We start from the raw sequence: 20,329 nt of genomic DNA on the forward strand, positions 1-20,329 counted from the left end.
TTAGGGACTTTGAAATCTATAGCAAGTACTTATGAGCCGGGACTGAGGGAGGCTAGAGGCTGACATGGGCTTTGGTCTGCAGTCACAGGTGTATTTCAATGGAGTCACATGGCCCTTCTTCAGAAGAAAAGTGAGCTTTTTGGGCAGGTTAGAACTGGTTTCACAAATTCCTGAGGAGTGCTGGACTTTAATCTAACCACCAGACATCTTCCTATGGTCCAGTCTGGGATCATTTCTAGACTTCTCAGGTCTAGCCTGAGACCTTGAGACCTAACAGGGACAAGACAGAAACTGGTCAGGGCCCTGACTGTTGAGAGGGTAAAGCACTTGAAGACAGTAACTCCCCAATTCCAAGGAGGCAAAGTAAGATGGGACCCCAAGGACACAGCTTCCTCCTCAAAAGCTGCTAGTGTGCTTCTTACCCAACCTCAAAGATCAGGGAGAAGCTACTGGGCAGCTAGTTTCTAAGTCTTAAACTGCTCAGGGCAGGTCCAGTGGCAACCAGAGCCATGTGCAATTACAGGACAGAGACACAGAATGGGGATCATCCCCCTTAACCAGAGGCTGTGAAACTTCCCAGATTCGGACACTACAGCGCATGAGATGGGGTTCCTCTGCACTAGCATTGGCTCCTCAGCAGTCACTCATAATAAACACCGAAGTTGTCCGAGTGCATGCTTGGACTCAGGGCACTCATTTGCCAATGGCCCCCAAAACTCCCCCCTCCATGGTAGCTCTGTTTGGTGTCCTGGAGTAAGTGTTTCAGGCTACATGGGCTAAGAAAGTGGTAGAATGTGGTAGCAGGAAAGGCATCTCTAAGATGGCACACAGAAGCCTGATATCCCTCAGGAAACTCGACGGCACGGCACGATGCTCCAGAAGGGGAAGTTACTGTAGAAGCTGCAAAAGGCTGAGGGGGGGAGACAGCGGAGAAAGACACCCGAGGGGCTACGTGGACATTTCCAAGAACGTGGGGTGATAACGGGGATGAGAATTTGCCTCCAGATATGCCAAACAACAGCGGAGCTTCGACAATGCTTTGCAGTCTGATTAGAAGCACAGAGAGAGGGGAAAGAAAACACAAGCAGAGCCAGCCAGCCGCCCAGTGCCTAGAAGTGGCCCAATGCCTGGAAACACACTTATAGCCTGGTGACTCTGCATTCCAGCTAAACAAATGAATAAACCGGACAGAACCAGTTAGAAGAGGGCAAACAATATAAGACTGGCCCAGGAAGACCAAGTGCTTCAAAGAGACGCTGAGCTGGCCCCAAGGCACCAAATCAAGACTAGATCTGAAGTCCTCCTACGATACCAGGCAATAAAGACAGAAGTTTGGCAGCTATGTCAGCCTGTGGGGAAGGCTGTTAGACCACAGGTTCCTGCCAGAAGAATATCCATCATAGAAAATTATTCTGAAGTTTTCTACCACCACAATATCTAGAATAATTCCCACAGAGAAACACTTGAACAGGGTCTTCCTTCCGGGCTAAAACTTACATTCTGATGGACGGCTCATATGGCCTCTGTCACAAACACCAAAAGCACAGCGCCCTAGAAGTCTGTTTTATAAATTTCAAAATATTTACAAAACTCTGTAAACAGTCTGGGGCCGTCCATTTCTCTGGCTGCAACTGACATTCTAAGATAATAAAGTGATCTATGGGCCCAGAAGAATGAAGACGATCTAAATAGGTCCTTGAATCTCTCAATATAAATTCTATAGAAACAATGGACCATCAAGAAGTGGGAATTCCCCCAGGAGTCTCATCTGGAGAAGGAACTGGCACCAGCTAGTGGGGGGATGTGTCTCCCTGGAAGACTTCACAGATTACCACCGAACTGTCAGACCACCGGCAAGAGGAGGCGGGAGGAGGATGAGTCTGTGGTGGGTGCGACCACACCTTGACCAGACCTGCTTAGAAGCAAGCATTCCTGTTTAAACCTGTCTCACTTCAGGACTGAGGACTGACTTCAAGGCTCTCTAGACGCCTTCTCCTCTTTCCAAATGTGGACAGTGAACATCTTCTGGTTTCCACTAATTTGACTCTTTAGTTTCTTCAGGCCTCAGGTTTGCACGGCAAGTGTTTTACCCACTGAGCAATCTGGCCTTGCCGGCTTGATACCAAGGTCCTAGTGCTGGGATTGCAGACAAGCACCACCGAGCCCAGTGTAAACAGAAGTGGGGTAGAAGGAACCCAGGCTCTTCCAACAGCTACTATGCAGCCATCAGGGATAAACAGAGGAGATCTGAGCAGTCCCAAGGGTCTCTACAAGGGGTGTAAATAAGGGACCCATACTGACAATGGAGTGCCATACAAACCTCAGTTACCAAATTAGCGTCACAATGGGCAGATGCGTCCTCACTGTGGAATGTGGGGAGACAAATTTCTGAACAAGGCACAGGACACTGTGCATCATTGGTGTCTCAATGGAGGACACATCACCATGAATGCCATGGACTAACCAGGGCTCCCACCACAAATTTAATCCTAAGGACATGTTGGATAAATCCACACTAAAGAACAAAGTAACTTATCTTATGACCTTCAAAATTTCCAGTAGTCAGGACCTGGGCCATACCTCAGAAGGCCCTGGGTTCAATCCCCAGCACATGAGAAAAAGGAATACTAAAGATCAACAGCATGACCAAGAAACTGTTTGGGGCAAAAAAGATCAAAGAGATGTGACCCCCAAATGGATTGTCTCAGTTAGGTTTTACTGCTGTGAAGAGACACCGTGACCAAAGCAACTCTTATAAGGACAACATTTAACTGGGGCTGGCTTACAGGTTCAGAGGTTCAGTCCATTATCTTCAAGGTAGAAACATGGCAGCATCCAGGCATGCATGGTGCAAGCAGAGCTGAGAGTTCTACATCTTGGTTTTTTTGTTGTTGTTGTTGTTGTTGTTTTGTTTGTTTGGTTTGTGTGTGTGTGTGTGTGTGTGTGTGTGTGTGTGTGTGTGTGTGTGTGTCTGTGAGTACACTGTGGTTGTCTTCAGATACACCAGAAGGGGCCATCGGATCCCATTACAGATGGTTGTGAGCCACCATGTGGTTGCTGGGAATTGAACTCAGGACCTCTGGAAGAGCAGTCAGTGCTCTCAACCACTGAGCCATCTCTCCAGCACCGAGAGTTCTACATCTTGTTTTGAAGGGAGCTAGAAGTCTGGCTTCTGTGCAGCTACAATAAGGGTCTTAAAGCTCATGCCCACAGTGACACAATTCCTCCAACAAGGCCACACCTCCTAATGGTGCCACTCCCTGGACTGGGCATATATAGACCATCACATGGATCCTTTACTAAAGAAAAACCTACATGGGACATCATTGGGCTAAGACCCTGGGATCCAGAGTTGTAAGTAAACTGCTTCCCACAATACATGACTGTTGATTTTAGAAAACTGCAATCAATTATACTTTAGTGAAGTTGCAAACAGACAGCCCCAAGAACAGAAACTTCACAACATTTAGAAACAAAGAATTACTAGAAGAATCACAGAAGAAATCAGAAGTGATCTTGAGACAATGGAAAACCAAACACATCAAGATTTATAGAGCACACTGTGGGTCAAGAGGGGCCATACTGGGAAAAGCTGCAAAACATCTTTACATCTGAAGAATGGTGTTGAGCAGGAAGACTAAACCTAAAGCTACCTGAAGACAGGAACTAGAAAAACAGAAAGGAAACAACCACAAACACAATAAAAGTAAGGGCTAGCGGCTGAAAAATTAACACCTTTTTTTGGGGTTTGTCTTATTGTTTTTGAGACAGAGGCATGGTACACATTGCCTTGTCCAGTCCAACATTTACTATGCAGACCAAGCTGCTGTCCTCAGCATCCTGAGCTCTGAGATTACAGAGTGAGCTATCACAACCAGAAGCTACACTTAAGTCAGTTGTCCATGTTGTCTAAAGCAACAAGAGTCAGTGTGTAACAGCCCCAATGAGGCTGTTAAAAGCAGAAACAGAAAGCCCACCCTAAGATTGACACAGAACCTTTACAGATCTGCAGATGGCCAAAACAATCAGACAAAAAACAAAGTTTGTGGTCTCACACTGTACTGGCTGGTTTTGTGTCAACTTGACACAAGCTGGAGTTATCACAGAGAAAGGAGCCTCCCTTGAGGAAATGCCTCCATGAAATCCAGCTGTAAGGCATTTTCTCAACTAGTGATGGGGGAGGGGGGAGCCCATTGTGGGTGGTGCCATCCCTGGGCTGGTAGACCTGAGTTCTATAAGAAAACAAGTTGAGCAAGCCAGGAGAAGCAAGCCAGTGAGTGACATCCCTCCATGGCCTCTGCATCAGCTCCTGCTTCCTGACCTGCTTGAGTTCCAGTCCTAAATTCCTCTGGTGATGAACAGCAATATGGAAGTATAAGCTGAATAAACCCTTTCCTCCCCCAACTTGCTTCTTGGTCATGATGTTTGTGCAGGAATAGAAACCCTGACTAAAACAGACACTTTTTTAATTTTCAAGACATGTTTTCCCTATATGACCCTGGTTGTCTTGGAAGTTGCTCTGTAGACCAGGCTTGAACTCAGAGATCCACCTGCCTCTGCCTCCCAAGCTCTGGAATTAAAGGTGTTCAACACCTGGCCCACACTTTTTCAATTGGATATTCTCTGTATGTACATTTCAAATGTTATCCCCTTTGCCCACTCCTTTTGCTCTGCTCAGAGAGAAATTGTGGCAGGCCAGACAGCTCAAGGGCTGTCACTTCGCAGTGTCTGTGTCCCTCAGCATGTCACAGTAGCAAGGAAGGCAGAAGCAGCAACAGGTGGCACCCTACACTACAGCTCTGACGTCCTCAGGTAACAGGGCTCTTAGCCCTGCAAGCACCCAGCTCCTACACAGGCTAAAGAGGTAGGTCCTTAGGTCCTTAGCATTCAGCAGCTGGCGCTGCAGCCTCAAAGCAAACCCAGGAACTGAGATTCCTCAGCTCCTGACAGTGGTCAGGGGCTTCAGGTTGTGAGACTCTTGGCCTGATCTGCTCTGGAATTCTTCCAGGAAGCAGAGACTACCCACTGGTTCTGTAGCAGAGTTCACACTACTGCAGCCTCAACTCTCCATCCCCCACCACAGTAATTGTCCAACTGCCTTTCAAACGTGTGTGGGTGGGGCGGGTGGGGGAAGTGCGTGCAGGTACCCACAGAGGCCTGAAGAAGGCGTTGGATTTCCTGGAGCTGTAGTCACAAGCACTTGTGAGCTGCCCGACCTGAGTGCTGGGAACCAAGCCAGAATCCTCCAGAAGAGCAGTGAGTGCTCTCACCTGAGTTTCCCCCTCACCACACGCCAGTAAAAGAAGACAAGAAGTTGTTCATTGGGCCTCCTGCTGCAGGAGACAGCTTGGGAGGATGTCCTTCTCCCAAGCCACAGCCGGCTTACCCCTAACCAGGGAAAGGACATTTGCACACACTGCAGTAGTCCACGGGATAGACCAGGGTCATCTCAACTCAACAGAGTTGGTGACAGCAAAAAGTCTCAACCATTTGAAACAGTTCTGGCTGAGGCTGGACCTGAGGCTGCCAGGGGTCAGCCCTCCTGACTGTGTTCTCTGCTCAAGACATCTACACACAGGATGCTCACACAGCCAGTGGGGGCGTGAGGGTGTTCCAACTGTCTGTCTGCACAGTTCTTTTGTTCAAGGCAGCCAGCCGTGGGTAAGAGCGCTTGTTTCGAGAACAAGGACCTTAGTTAGGATCTCTTGCCTGCCTAGAAATCCTGGGTGTGCCTGGTAAGTGTGAGTCATTGACTGAGGTTCAGAGGAAAAGCTGTTATGAAAGTGAATCCTAGGGAATATATTTGAGGGCATCGTAGAAAGTAGTACCTGAAGTCAGGAGACATAATAGAGTCACTGAAGAGATGGGGCAGCAGAGGAAGACGAAGAGCGGGATGTTTCACGGGTCAGAGGGAAAGCTGAGGCCAGCAGCTGAGGGATGCTGACTGGACCTAACTCGCAGGGATCTCGTTGATATTGGACATGACCCCGAACAGGACTTCATCTGTGTATCTGTGTTTATGTATGTGTTTATAGTATATGTGCGTGCACATATGTGTGGAGGTGCACACATGATCACACATGTGTAAACCAGAAGTTGGCATCGATTGCTTCCTCACTTTGTATTTTGAGACAGGGTCTCTCACTGAACCTGGACCGGAGTGTGCAGATTTGACTAGTCTGGCTGGCCAGCAAACCCCATGGGAATGCTGCCTACTTCTCCACAGTAGGATTACACCAGTGTGCTCAGATTTTTATGAATGTTAGATGTCCAAATGTCCATGTGTCTACATGGCAAACACGTTACCAAGGGAGCCACTTCCCCAGAAGTGAATCTTTATCATAAGTGCCCAACATACTTAGATCTCTAACTCAATTCTGTCTAATGGTCTGTCTGGTGAACTAAACGGTTCTCCCGGAGGCGGCTCTGGCAGCTTGGCACTAACCATTACACTTCATGAGATGTTTATAGCTTAAGACTTCTTACCCACAAAAGAGCATTATAACCACCTTGAATAACCTTTTGAAACAGACCCTGGTGGCACAGGCCTATCTGATATCCTAGCCTTCTGAAGACTGAGACAGGAAGATCAGAAGTTCAAAGCTAACACAGGCTACAGAGATGAGTTCAGGGCCAATACGGGCAACTTAGTGAGACCCTAGCTCAAAAGAGAAAAAGGGCATGTGACTCAGTAGCAGACAACTTGCCCATTGCACAGGCCCTAGGTTCAATTCCCAGTACTGGGGGTGGAAAGGTCAGTGTTTCCACTTAAGAACAGAATAATTACACTTTAATTAGTTGCAGAGGAAAAAACTGAGGGGCTGGAGAGATAGTTCAGTGGTTAGAGCTCTGATTACTCTTCTAGAGGACCCAAGTTTGGTTCCTAAAACCTTCCTTATGGTTCACAACTGCCAGTTATCTATCTCTAGCTTCAAGGGATCCAATGCTCTCTTCTGGTCTTCACGGGCACTGGGGACCCACACTGTGTCCATATACAAATACATAATCAAAATACCCATACATTTTTTAAAAGGGTAAGGGATGAGAAGAGCAGTTTAGAAAGAACTCTAGTATCCAGAGCAGGAGTGGGTAGCATACTGCCAATGGAGGCCACACGGGTGTGCACAGAGATGTGCTGTGAAGTACAAGAGAGTCATGAAGGAAGCCATCAGAAAGAAATGCTGGGTGAACATTTAGAAGCATTCAGTGACACACGCTACAGAAAACCTGGCTTTGTGGGTCAGGGAAGGGTCACTTGCCATGGAAAGGAGAGGAGGAGGAGAAGAGGAAGTCTGAGCCCTGGCCAGATGGAGAAACCAACAAGGATTTTAAAGATAAAAGACCTAGACCCAGGGGCTGGAGAGATGGCTCAGTGGTTAAGAGCTCTGACTGCTCTTCCAGAGGTCCTGAGTTCAATTCCCAGCAACCACATGGTGGCTCACAACCATCTGTAATGGGATCTGATGCCCTCTTCTGGTGTGTCTGAAGACAGCCACAGTGTACTCACATAAAATAAATAAATAAATATTTTTTAAAAAAATCAGCCTTTCTTTTTATCTTAACTATCACATTAAGAGCAGTTACCCACATAAAAGTTCAAGAAGATTTCATCTGGAAACAATTTATCACAGCAGGGTGGTGGTGCGCACACCTTTGATTCCAGCACTCAGGAGGCAGAGGCAGGCTGATCTATGAGTTCCAGGCCAGCCTGGTCTACATGGTGAGTTCCAGGACAGCCAAGGCTACATAGTGAGACCCTGTCTGAAAAACAAAACAAAACAAAACAAAACAAAACAAAAACCTTCAAAAAGTAAAATAAAATAAAAATAAGGCTGGGTGGTAATAGTAAATACCCTCAATCCAAACAGCCAGGACTATACATACACAGTTAAACCCTGTCTTGAAAAAATAAATTAAAATTAAAATCCATCCCATTAAAAGCAGGTGATATGGTAACATATACCTCTCCAACTGAAGTTGGAGATCAAGTTTCTCATTACCATTACAAAAAGGACAGTAAAATAGCAAACCGGTAAAGGCAGAAACCTGGGACACCGGGAGCCACTTCCCAATAAAACAGTCCACAACGGACCCTCCCAAGGGAGCCCTAGTCAGCTAAAGGCCATCAGTCTGGGCAAGGGTCGAGATCTGATTATGGGAAACCATTTGCAATTCAGATCACAGGTAAAATCTCGTAGCACACAAGTACCAGCTGCCACTGGACCTCAACCACTACAGATCCCCAGCCAAAACCTTCCCTGACTCACACCTTATCTCTGCTCCACCCAACACCAAAGAGAACTCAGATAAGGACCTAGATCTGGGTCAGGCTTCTGTTTATTGCAGATGAGAGCTACAGGACTTTCAGGACACCAGACACAGGTTTAGCTCTTACCTTCACCATGAATGTGAAGTCTGTTAAGGCAGGGGAGTAGACAGCCCCACCAGCACATGGGCCCATGATCAGAGAAATCTGAGGGATGACTCCGGACGCTGTGACATTCCTCTGCCAACAAAGAAAAACAAAGAACTTGGTTACAGAAGCATTTGCACAGTTATCTGCAGGAAGATAAAAACAACAATAAAATCGAGTTTTGCTTTTGCTTTCTGGGAAATCTCTATTCAGGAGGCAAAAGATCTAATCGGGAAAATGCTCCCAAAACTATGTGTGCAACTTGTTCCCGTAATGGAGGAATGGCTTGCAACTCACTTTCTGAAACAAAAAGTGGTCCCTTGTCTTGACAGCAGTTCCTCAACATGGACACTGTGGTGGGAGCTATAGATCCCAACACATTTAGTTCCAGTACCCAGTGTGTACAAAGCCACCAGGGAGAAGCAGCCTGTACCCAGCCCGCCTGTAGCCCTAACCTCTCTGCTAAGATCTGGCACACCCTCCAGAGCTCTCAGAGACTGGGAAATAAGGCCACCAAGGCAGGTGCCATTTAAGTGGTCTTCAGCATCTGCTCAGCCTCAGGCAGGGCTTGGCAGCTGTGAGGGGAAAGACTACACAGGGGGTTTGTGTGGACCAAGGTGCTATGAAGAGAGAAAAGCCTCAAGCCCCAGGAAAACAGAATTTGGGGCTCGGGGGCTCAGGTTAGGTGACAGGCCAATCACTCCTTGCTTTATCCCTTTCCCTTCACTCCTGCTAGCTGAGAAAAGTAGGCACCTATAAACCACGGATACGGCTCATCACAGCACAAAAGCCATCTCAGAAAAAATAACATAGAAGTGGGGGACGTCCAGCTACGGTAGAGCCAGGTTTGGAAAATTCCAACAAAACAAAACACTAAAAAAGACTATAAAGGGACAAATTGTTAATAATAAGTATCCAAGGCTCTAAAGATGAACTACCTGTGAATCAATGTTTATGTACAAAAAGTCCTGAGCGCGTCAGAAATGGCGGCTCACGTTTGTAACCCGTACTTGGGAAGCTGAGGCAGGAGGACTATGCTACAAGTTCACGGCCAGCTTGGGCTACACCGTGAGTCTAAGAATAGCCTGGGCTACATTCCAAGACCTTCTCTCCTATCTATCTCCAAAAGAAATCAAAAGGGGAATAAAAAAGCTAAACAAAGAAGGTTAAGACACCGGAGAGTCTAGCGGTTTTAATTAAGGTTTTCCAGTAGTCTAATACCAGCTCTTGAGGTGAAGGAAATGACACCAGACAACAACCCCAATCCTCATGAAGCAATTCAGATCACAAACAGTGGGTAACCTGTGATTAAAGACCACATGCTGGAGGCTGGGAAGATGGCTTAGAGGATAACTGCAAACATAAGAACCTGAGCTTAGATTTCCAGGACCCAAAGTCAGCCTGGGTCGCTCTTCAGGCCTGTGGACCCAACATTTCTCTAGCAAGATGGGAGGCAGAGGCAGGAGAATTCTCACAAACTCATGGGCTAGCCACCTTGGAATACACAGAAAGAATAAATGAGATGCCCTGTCTCAAAACAGACAAGGACTGACACCTGGGGATGCCTTCTGACCTCTCTTTTCCTAATTTGGAGTGGAGCCTGACAATTAGAAGCATTTACTAAATTTGGATCATAGTACCTACATCAGGAGACATACTGTCTGTGAATCCAACCCCTGGGGATCCTACAACATCTTCTGGCCTACACAGGCATCTGCACACGAGTGACAGACTCACACAGATGCACACATACTTAAAAGTATTTTTTTAAGAAATAAAGAACAGATAAAGTAATAATTATAGCATTTGGGCTCATAACTTGAAACACACATGTATACACACACATACACACATGTAATAAATACATGAACACATGCACACACACACATACACAAAAATAAGTAAATGTATCCAGGTTATGGTGGTGCACATCTTTAATTACAGCACTTGGGAGGCAGAAGAAGGTGGATCTGAGTTCAAAGCCAGCCTGATCTACAGAGCAAGTTTCAGGACAGCCAGGGCTACACAGAGAAACCTTGTCTCAGAGAACAACAAATGAGGGCTGGAGAGATGGCTTAGCGGTTGAGAACTCTGACTGCTCCTCTAGGGGTCCTGAGTTCAATTCCCAGCAACCACATGGTGGCTCACAACCGTCTGTAATGGGATCTGATGCCCTCTTCTGGCATGTTTGAAGACAGCTACAGTGTACTCACATACATGAAATAAACAAATTTTTTTTAAAGTAAATGAATACATACATACATACATGTAATAGTTTTTAAAGAGATGTGTTGAGATACTTATTACAACCTGGAAGCAATCACTGAACATTCAAAAAAAAGTTACAATGGAGAAGAGATTAATATAAGCAAACTACAGTAATACACATGTAGAAAAATATTTATTTTAAGCTAAAGGTAGAGGTGTGCCCAGAAATTGGAAGACAAAGACAGGAGGCTAAGGAGTTCTAGGCTAGCCTAGGCTATACAAGATCCTGTCGGGCTTAGGGTGGGAGAAGGGGGAGAAGAAGAAAGGAAAGAGAAACAACTATTATTTTGTATGCTCACTTATTTTTAATTTTTTTAAAAATACAATTTTAAAAATTATACAATCATGGTATAACATGCTTATACTCCCAGAATTCTAAAAGCTGAGGCAGAAGATTAGGAGTTTGAAGCCAATTTAGGCAATATAACAAAGCCTTGTTTTTTCCCAGCTCAAAAAAAAAAAAAAGTAGAAGGAAAAATATGGAGAAAATTTTTAAGTATTTAACATAGGAGCTATGGGCTTGAGTTCTCTTGTTGGTATAAAATCTTTTTTTTTAATGGCATCTCACACTATGATGTCCAGGCTAGTCTCAAATTTATGAGCTCAAATAATTTCCTGACTAGCTGAAAATGATAGTAGGCACTCCAGCACCCAGGCTAACAGGGTATAGCCATGTGACACATCAGAAGAGAGAGATAAGACAGCTTTAGGAAACCGGAAAACAGCATCAGCGCAGGACTGTCAGAAGCAACTTTCCAGAACCCTGGGGTCCAGGCAAACACTCAGGATGGAGAAGGAAGAAGCTGGTGAATTTCACATGGCCAGCTGCCATCTTTCCCCAGCTACGACAACCACACACCTACAGTGTTAGCTGGCACAAAACAGGGGCAACAAAGACCTCCTCCCCGTCAGGGTCATGGCTTCTATTCTGAGGTGCTGTAGATCCAAACGAGGTAAGCACCCTACCACTATGCCTCGTCTCCAGTCAGGATGTGTGTTTTCACCATTAACTGTGGCTTCTGAAGGGTCATCGAGGAGGTAGTCCTTCATTCAGTTCTCATGGACTGCTTCCTTATTACAAGGGACAAGGACACTGTTCCCCGCCCTTGCTTTAAGCTTCTAAGATCATCTTGTTTGCTTGTTTGTTTGTTTGTTTGTTTGGAAACAGGGTTTTTTCTATGCAAAAGTTTTGGCAACCCTGGAACTCAATCTGTAGAGCAGGCCTACCCTGAAATGTACAGAGATTAGATCCACGGCCTCTGCCTCCTGAAGGCTGGGATTAAAGGCGTGCACCACCACACTCAGCTTTTCTAAGAACATCTTCATCAAATCATTGGTTGGACACTGTGATGGTTAATTTCAAACACAACCCAGAATCTTGTAGGAGGTGAACTCTGGGGATGTCCTGGCTGGGGTGAGTTGGGAACCCACCTTAAATACAAGCATTATCTCATAGGCCAGCATCCTGGGCTGCATTAAATGATACATCAGAAGGGAGCCAAGCAGCAGCTCACATTTCTGTTTCCTGACTGCAGGTAGCATGTGACCAGCCAACCCATCCTCCTCCTCACAACAGACCACACCCTCAAACTGTGAACCGCAATAAACATTCTCTTTCTAAAGGAGCTTTTGTCACAGCACTGAGAAAATTAACACAACCACAGAGACAACTAAAGTCTAAGGGTTCATATTCAACACAAAGCCTACAAAAATAGCTGAGAAAAAGGCACAGTTGGATGTATCCCACACTCAACAAGCAAAGAAGACTGAAGGAACTCAGTTTGTAAATTACCAGAAAACCAGTCTTGGCGGCTCATGAATACCATCCAGCCCAGCTCATGGGAGGCAGAACATTCAAAGCTATCCTCAGCTACACAGTGAGACAGAGGCAAGCCTGGGATACACAAGACCCTGACTCAAAGGAGAAAAACAAAACCACCTTGCCAGATAGAATATTAAAAATGTCCACTATTCAACAACAAATTATGGAACATAAAACACAAAAACAGGTACAGACATTTGTGGGAAAAACACAATCTGAGGGAAAACAAACCTGAGGAAAACCTGTTAGCTTACAGGTGATTTCACTAGGCTCCCCCAGGGACCAAACAACAGCTAATATCAACACTTCCACCACCAAGTGTGCCAGGTGTGTGTGTGTGTGTGTGTGTGTGTGTGTGTGTGTGTGTGTGTCCTGCCCCCACATTCTCTATCTCTCCTCTGAACCCCTCTTCTCTGCCTTCATGGCTCTGCCCCATCTTTCTGCCTGTCCCCACATGTCCATTTGTCTGCCTCTACCCCTTCTCCTTGTCCTCACTTCTCTCCCTTCCCCCAGACGTGTTGCATGGCGTGATTTCTCAGGGGCACACCTTGGCATGGGCCTGCCAGGCACCCCTTCACCACATTATATTTCATAACAAACCCACACATTGAGGTTATTAGTCATAGCTGCCCTAAATATGTTTGATGGATGAAATAAAATAATAATAAACATGAAAAAAAATTTAGAAAATCAGGAAAACACTGAACAAAACAAGTATTAACGTGAACAGAAATCACAGAGAACAAACAAGCAAAAGACTGTGTATGTTAAATGACATGAAATCATTATTCATTAAATGGCTTGTAGACGGATTTAATCACCGGAAACAATGGATCAGGGAACCTGAAGACAAAACCCTGGAAGTTACCACCTTAAGCAAAGGAAAAAGTAAACAAAACCTGAGGGACCCTGTGGGAAGCCATCAGGTACCAGAGTGCACACCACAGGAACCAGGAGAAACAGAAAGAGCCCAGTCAAATACCGGAAGCAATATAACCCCAAACTTCCCAGATCTGATGAAAGACACAGATGTTCACATTTAAGACGCTCGCCAAACTCTAAAGAAGGAGGAGCTCACTGACATCAAACTATGAACCTCCAGTCCAGGAAGGAACCAGAAAGCATCCAGACAGAACGACTTCCTTCTGGCAAAGGGACCCCGGTAAGATAAATGGTCAAGACCAGGGAGCAGAATGACATGGTTCAAGTGCTTGATGAAAAACCTGTCTGCCAGGAATTCAACATCCAGCAAAGCCAAACTTCAAGGAAGGAAGAGTAAGACATTCCCAGATACCAAAGGCTGAGGGAGGTCACTGGAGCTGAGACATCATACAAGAAACGCAAAAGTAGTTCTTCGGTCTGAAATAAAATGACACCAGCTACAAGAAGGCTTGAGAAGAGACAACAGTAAATCTAACATTCTAAGTGAAGCTTGTGACGTGGCTTCTGTGACACAGTGTTCCTGCAATCTGTATCTGTTTCTATGAATGTCTTCTAACTCTGTCGACAGTGGCATCCTGTGTAAAGAAGTGGTCTTCCATGATGTGGACATACAGAAACACCAGGTCCACACACACTGTTAAGGCTAACTTCCTTTCAACTAGTTAAGATCTTGGTTGTAATTCCCCAGGTACCTGCTAAGAAAAAAGACACTTTAAAATACAGTAAGGAAGGCTCAGCAGTTAAGAGCACCAGTTGCTCCTCCACAGGACCCAAGTTCAGTTCCCAGCACCCTCTCTAACTCTAGACCTAAGATACCCAAGATCCTCTTCTGGCCTCTAAAGGCACCAGGCACGCACTAAGTATACAGACACACATGCAGGCAAAACACCAACATGTATAAAATAAAAAGAAAAGTTAGCAGTTTTTGAAAAATAAAAGTATGGTGAAAACTGAAATAAACTAAAATAACCCAACTCAACTAAATACAAAAGGGGGCGGAGTTCTAGCTGGGCAAGGACAGTGGCTATGGCGGGCAGCTATACCCAGCACAGTGACACATGCCTGGAAGCTCAGCAGACACAGGAAGGTCTAGAGCCAGGCAGGTGTGAACTATCTAGAAAGATCTGTCATAAAAAAGGGGGAATTGGGGGCTGGGGCAATCCAGAAAGAAGTCTCAGGGGATAAATGCCTGTTGCCGAGGCTGATGGCCCAACTTCCATCCCGGTATTCCTTCAGTGGAAGGAAAGAATTAATTCTCACAAGTTGTTGTCTGACCTCCATGCATGTATTATGGCACATGTATGTCCACACACACACAAATATAAAAAGTAAAAAGCCATAAAAGGGGGCTCTGTGGTAAGGAGTACCTGCTGCTCTTCCAGGAAGCCTAACTGCGATTCCAGCACCTGGGTCATGCAGTTCCCGATGGCCTGCTAACTCCAGCCCTGAGAGAACTGGTGGCCTCTCCTGGCCTCCAACAGACACCTGGACACACATGGCACGCACTCATGCACAGACACACACACACACACACACACACACACACACACACACACACGCACGCACATGCGCACATGCGCAAGTAAGCACACAAAAATTAAAAATTTTTAAAAGTTATAATAGAAGAACCCAGGCACCAAAAATTTATTTCCTAAGACACTAACAGACTGGACTTTTAAAAGATAAAGCACTTGCTGTTTACAGCTTTACTTTTGGCAGAAGGACACAAACTAGTTGAGATTAAGAGAATTTAAAAAAAGAAAAAAAGAAAGAAAAAAAAAACTTCCATGAGACAAAAATATAGCTATATTATCAGACAAAGTAATTTTAAAAAGTTATCAAATTCAAAGTTATCATGTATGGGCCGGGCACAGTATACCTGTCTTTAATCCCTTGAGAGGTGGAGGCAGGAAAATCTCTGTGAGTTCCAGGCTAACCTGGTCTACATGGTAAGTTCCAGAATAGCCAGGGTTATATAGAGAGATCCTCAAAAAACAAACAAAGCTATTGTGTATTAGGGTCCAATGCACATAGAAAATGTAACAACTACAAACACTGATACCAAAGGGCCAGAAAGGCAGCTTGTCGGGTAAAGGCCTTGCCAGCCGAGCATGAGCTCCCGGGACTCACATGGTAGAAGGAGAGAACTAACCACTGAAACTTGTCCCAGACCGCAACGTGCTTTGAAACATGTACCCAAGCAAGGGCAACACAGCATAAATAAATATAATTTTAAAAAAATATATACATATATAAGTGAAAAATCAGGAAAAAGTTTAAAATGTCTACAACTAACGAGTCCTCAAACTGATAAGTCAGAAAGAGCCTTACAACATAAGAACCAAAAGGCTGACAGACACGAGGGGGAAATGATCAGGTGTGTGATGATCAGAGTCACCTCGTCTAATAACGGACAGCAGTTAGGGAGGAGATAGTGAACGGACCACTACAAAGCAATACATAGCAAACTTTCCAAGAGGCCATGGAACAGACGGCACGTCACGGTGGCTCATGCCTAAAAGCCCAGCACTTGGGAGACTGAGGTAGGAAGCTAAGTTTGAGGCCTATCTTAGTAGAATCCGTGGCCCGTGAAGGCACTTGGATAGTGGTTCAGAGCCCCAGGTAATGATTCTACCACTACAGAAATGTGCACTGTTTAACCCACTGAACTGCATGTCACAATGGGTGCATTTTTCAGTTTCTAAGTATGTGGGGAGCGGAATGCGGACGCCATTACAAGATGGCGCTGGCTCCCTCACGGTTTGAGGTAAACAACTCCATATATAGCAATGCTCTTGTCAGCTAAGGCGCTGCACCCTGCTCATGCGCAGTACATAACCTATCTCTGGCCAATCCCGAGGCCTCTGGTGTCAGCAGACTGGTGACAACCAATCATGGCAAGCCCTTATGCGCTTCTCCCTATATAAGCGGACAGCTAGGGTAGTTCGGGCCCCTCGCTTCCTGCTCTCCCCTTCAACCAAGAGGCTCCCACAATAAAGCGTGATCTGAGAAGAATCCTCTGGTGGTGGTCGTCTTTCCTCGCTGGTCGAGGAGTGCGCCGCATAAGTAAACTTCAATAAAGGTGGGAGTTTTGTTTGCTTATTTTTTTAATGTCAGGGTAGGTACAGCCATACAAGTCTGTAACCCTAGAGTGTGGAAGGCAGAGACAGGGAGTGCTCTGTGAGTTCAAGACTAGCCAAGGCTATGTAAGCTCCAGATCAACATAGAACTATGTAGTGAGACCCAGTGTAAAAGAAAGTTTAAAAAAATGTAAACTAAGGTCATGAAAAACAAAAACCACAGAACTGCCCCAAATTAAAAAAAGAAAATAAAGAGGTGTGAAAATTATTCCAGTTCAAGAACAAAAGTTAAGGAAAGAGGGAGAGGGGCTGGAGAGATGGCTCAGTGGTGAAGAGCACTGCCTACTCTTCCAGAGGTCCTGAGTTCAAATCCCAGCAACCACATGGTGGCTCACAACCATCTGTAAAGTCATCCGATGCCCTTGTCTGGCATGTCTGAAGACAGCCAACAGTGCACTCATATACATAAAAAAATTTTTTTAATTAAAAAAAAAAAAGGAAAGGGGGAGGAAAGGGAGAAGTGGGGGTAGGGGAGAGAAGAGTAGAAGGGACAGGAGGGAAGGGATAAAAGAGACAGGAGAGGGGAAGAGAAAGAAAGGGGAAGGGGAGGAGAGGAAGAGGAGAAAAAGAGGAAAGTAGAGAAGACAAGAGGAAAAAGGAAGAAAGGGGAGGAAAAGAGAAGGCAAGGAAACCATTAAGGGTTTATTATTAAGGCCGCTAGATAAAGACTATGGATATTAATAACAGCTCGATGTTACGTCTCCTTTTACATTTGTATTCTGGCTGATGTTCCCAAGAAATACACAGTAAAGGACTTAAGAGCTAAAGGAAGAAAAATATCATCAATTTGCCCTCAAATGTTTCAAAATAATGTAACATGCAAATATGTATTTCTAGAGAGATGATACACTGAGAGAGGACAGCACACCTGGTTAAAAGACACAGAACAGATCTTAGAATCTGTTTCAAGTTTCCCGTGAGGTCTGAAATTGTATCACAATTAAAAGTTACCAGAAAGAAGCAACACAGCTGTGATGAACAGCACCATCCTGTGACAAACAGGTGCTGCAAGCTATTTATCCAACACCACAGATCTCAAAGTCGCAAAGGCTCCTGGGAGCAGTAGCAACCAGAGCCCCACCGCTTAAACATATACCAGATGATTTCCCTAACCCAGCCACACTCTAAAACATGGCCACTTCTCCGGAGGCCTCTTTTCCCCTATGTAACACAGGCATGATTTCCACACCATGCGCCATGAAGATCTTCCAGACCTCCCTGTACTGGACAACCAACCACAGAACCAATGGGAGGAAAGACTAAAAAGCATGTTTAGAAACTCAAAAATTGAGTAGCTTTCAAAGTAAAGCAAATACACTTAAAATTTACCGAGGATCTTATACACACAAACATTTCGAAGGATCATGAAGGGCAGTGACCAGGGACAAGAATTTTGTCATTCTGAAGGGGTGGGATGGATAGCTCTGGGCTGACTAGAAACTGTCTCCTCTCTCTCTCTCCTAACAGAACGCCAGCTCAGTCTCCCTCATCAGATATCTGTAGTGTAGTGTCTGAAATGATATCCTCCAAGATGATGAGATCTGGAAAGACTTTTTTCTTTGTATTACTATTTAAACTTTGTATAATAAATAGTCCCTAAAGTTTAAAAAAATGAAAAGCATTTTTCAAAAAAAAAATCTTAATTTTAGTAAATCAGTTTACTTTAACATTTTTTACCATCTCTCTCTTTCATATAAAGATAGATGATAGATAGATAGATGAATGATATAGATAGATGGATACAAAGATACATAGATACATATACATAGCTGATAGATACATAGATGATACATAGATAGATACATACATACATACATGATAGATACATAGACAAGTAGATACATACATACATACATACATAGATGATAGATACATAGATACATACATACATACATAGATGATAGATACATAGATAGACAGACAAGTAGATACATACATACATACATAGATGATAGATACATAGATAGATAGACACATACATACATAATAGATAGATAGATAGATAGATAAATAGATAAGAAAAAGAAAATTTTCCAAGTTCTCTCTCCTCAGTAATGACTTTGAACTAATTATTTATGCAACAACTGGCCCTCTCTCAAGAACAAAGAGCAAGATTTGCAGCCCATTTGGGCAGTCATCCAACCTTCATTCCACCCACGGTGGCAGCCACAGAGGAGACACTTCAGAGAAAGGGTGAGGCAGAGGACAATGTGTGGGGACAGGCACCAGCACACACTTACAGACAACTCTGATCATAGGTTTCTCACCAGGAAGATATCTGCGTAGCCAGCCAAGGACTCCACCCCCTCCTGGATTCTGGCGCCCCCGGAGTCATTGAGCCCGATCACTGGAGCCCCCACTGTTATGGCCTGGTCCATGATCTAAAATGGTATAGAAAAATCTCATGAGACATCTGTTCTGGTTACCAAAAACAGCAATGACAAAACCCCTGGCTGGGTCAAGGAGATGACTTATGTCTTTGTGGGTGAAAGTGTCACCAGACTAAAGGGACACAGCTTGTGTCCTGACAAGCCAAGTCCAGCTGCCCATCCTCAAGATCCCATTAAAGAAGCAAAATGAATAATGAAAAGCAGAAAAGGGAGATTTATTCAGTGTGACCACACAGGGAAGAAGGGAGAGGGGATCCAGACTCCACCAACCCTAAGTCATCTTTAGGAGTCGTAGATATGCTACAAGGTATGCATCACTGAACAGTCCAGCAAGGTATGGCTCCCCCATCCCACACCCCATAACACACACACACACACACACAGTTTTCCTACAATGTCAGCTAATGAGCTGTGACTCTCTCCCCAGTGTTGTAGGGTATCCACGAGAGAAGACTGTTCGAACATAGGTTTGAGCCAATAGAAAGCCTTTTTTAGCTGGCTGTCGACTACACTGGATGTTCAGGATCCCAGTGTAGCCCTGAGCCTCTCTCAGCATTAACCATGTTCTGGGTTGACATACTTCAGTTAACATTCAGCCAGAAGCTGAACACAAAAAGCAAGATTAGTATAGTTTGAGATTTTTTTTTTTCTTCACAACTATATGGACTCTGATGGACTAGATCTTTGTTTTAGTTTTGGCAGGTGGTGCTGTCAGTGATGAGTTTTACAGCCTGAATGGCACTTCCATCATGGAGTCAGTGTTCCTAAGGTCTGGGGCCTGTTACACCAGGAGACAAGTTCCTCCTCTGGATACCGCCAAGGTTTCAGCCATTTCTCTCCCAGTAGAATCTCCTAATTCATAGGAAGTTTACATTTCCTGCAGCCCATCCTTTCAACCGTCCAGTAGCCAGAAAGGGACACATGGTGTCTCTTTTTAGTAGTGGCTCTTCAGCCTTCCTAATGCTGTGACCCTTTAATATACTGGCCCATATAGTAATCTGAGGCCAGGCGCACGGGGACAGATTTTCCTCCTGGATCAACAGCTACGACAGCTTCCATGTAGCATCCCTGAGATGATGAGTGAAGCGCATTCACTCCATCAGGTCACAGAACCATCACAACCCAAGCAGTAAAGCAGGGAAACCAGGATGGTTGAAAGGTAACTGGCTAGCCCGGCCATGAAGGTGAATGTCTGTAATCCCAGCACTTGGGAGGCAGAGGCAGAGGCAGGCAGATCTCTGAGTTTGAGGCCAGCCTGGCCTATGGAGCAAGTTCCAGGACAGCCTGGGCTACCCAAAGAACCCTATCTCAAAAAAATAAGAATAAAAAAGGAAATTGGGTTAAGGTCTCTTGA

General features: G+C 45.0%; 1 protein-coding gene across 1 annotated transcript in view; it reads right to left on the reverse strand.

The window, feature by feature from the left end:
* PCCB (propionyl-CoA carboxylase subunit beta) overlaps window positions 1–20,329 on the reverse strand; it is a 48,644-nt gene that overhangs the window by 19,224 nt on the left and 9,091 nt on the right. Inside the window, exons 5-6 of the mRNA XM_080934415.1 lie at window positions 18,853–18,966; window positions 8,396–8,506 (exon numbers count right to left, since the gene is read on the reverse strand). Of these exons, the coding sequence (XP_080790541.1) occupies window positions 8,396–8,506; window positions 18,853–18,966 (225 nt within the window). The remainder of the gene's footprint in view (window positions 1–8,395; window positions 8,507–18,852; window positions 18,967–20,329) is intronic.

Source organism: Micromys minutus (genome assembly GCF_963924665.1).
Source record: "Micromys minutus genome assembly, chromosome: 21".
NCBI classification, from domain to species: domain Eukaryota; kingdom Metazoa; phylum Chordata; class Mammalia; order Rodentia; family Muridae; genus Micromys; species Micromys minutus.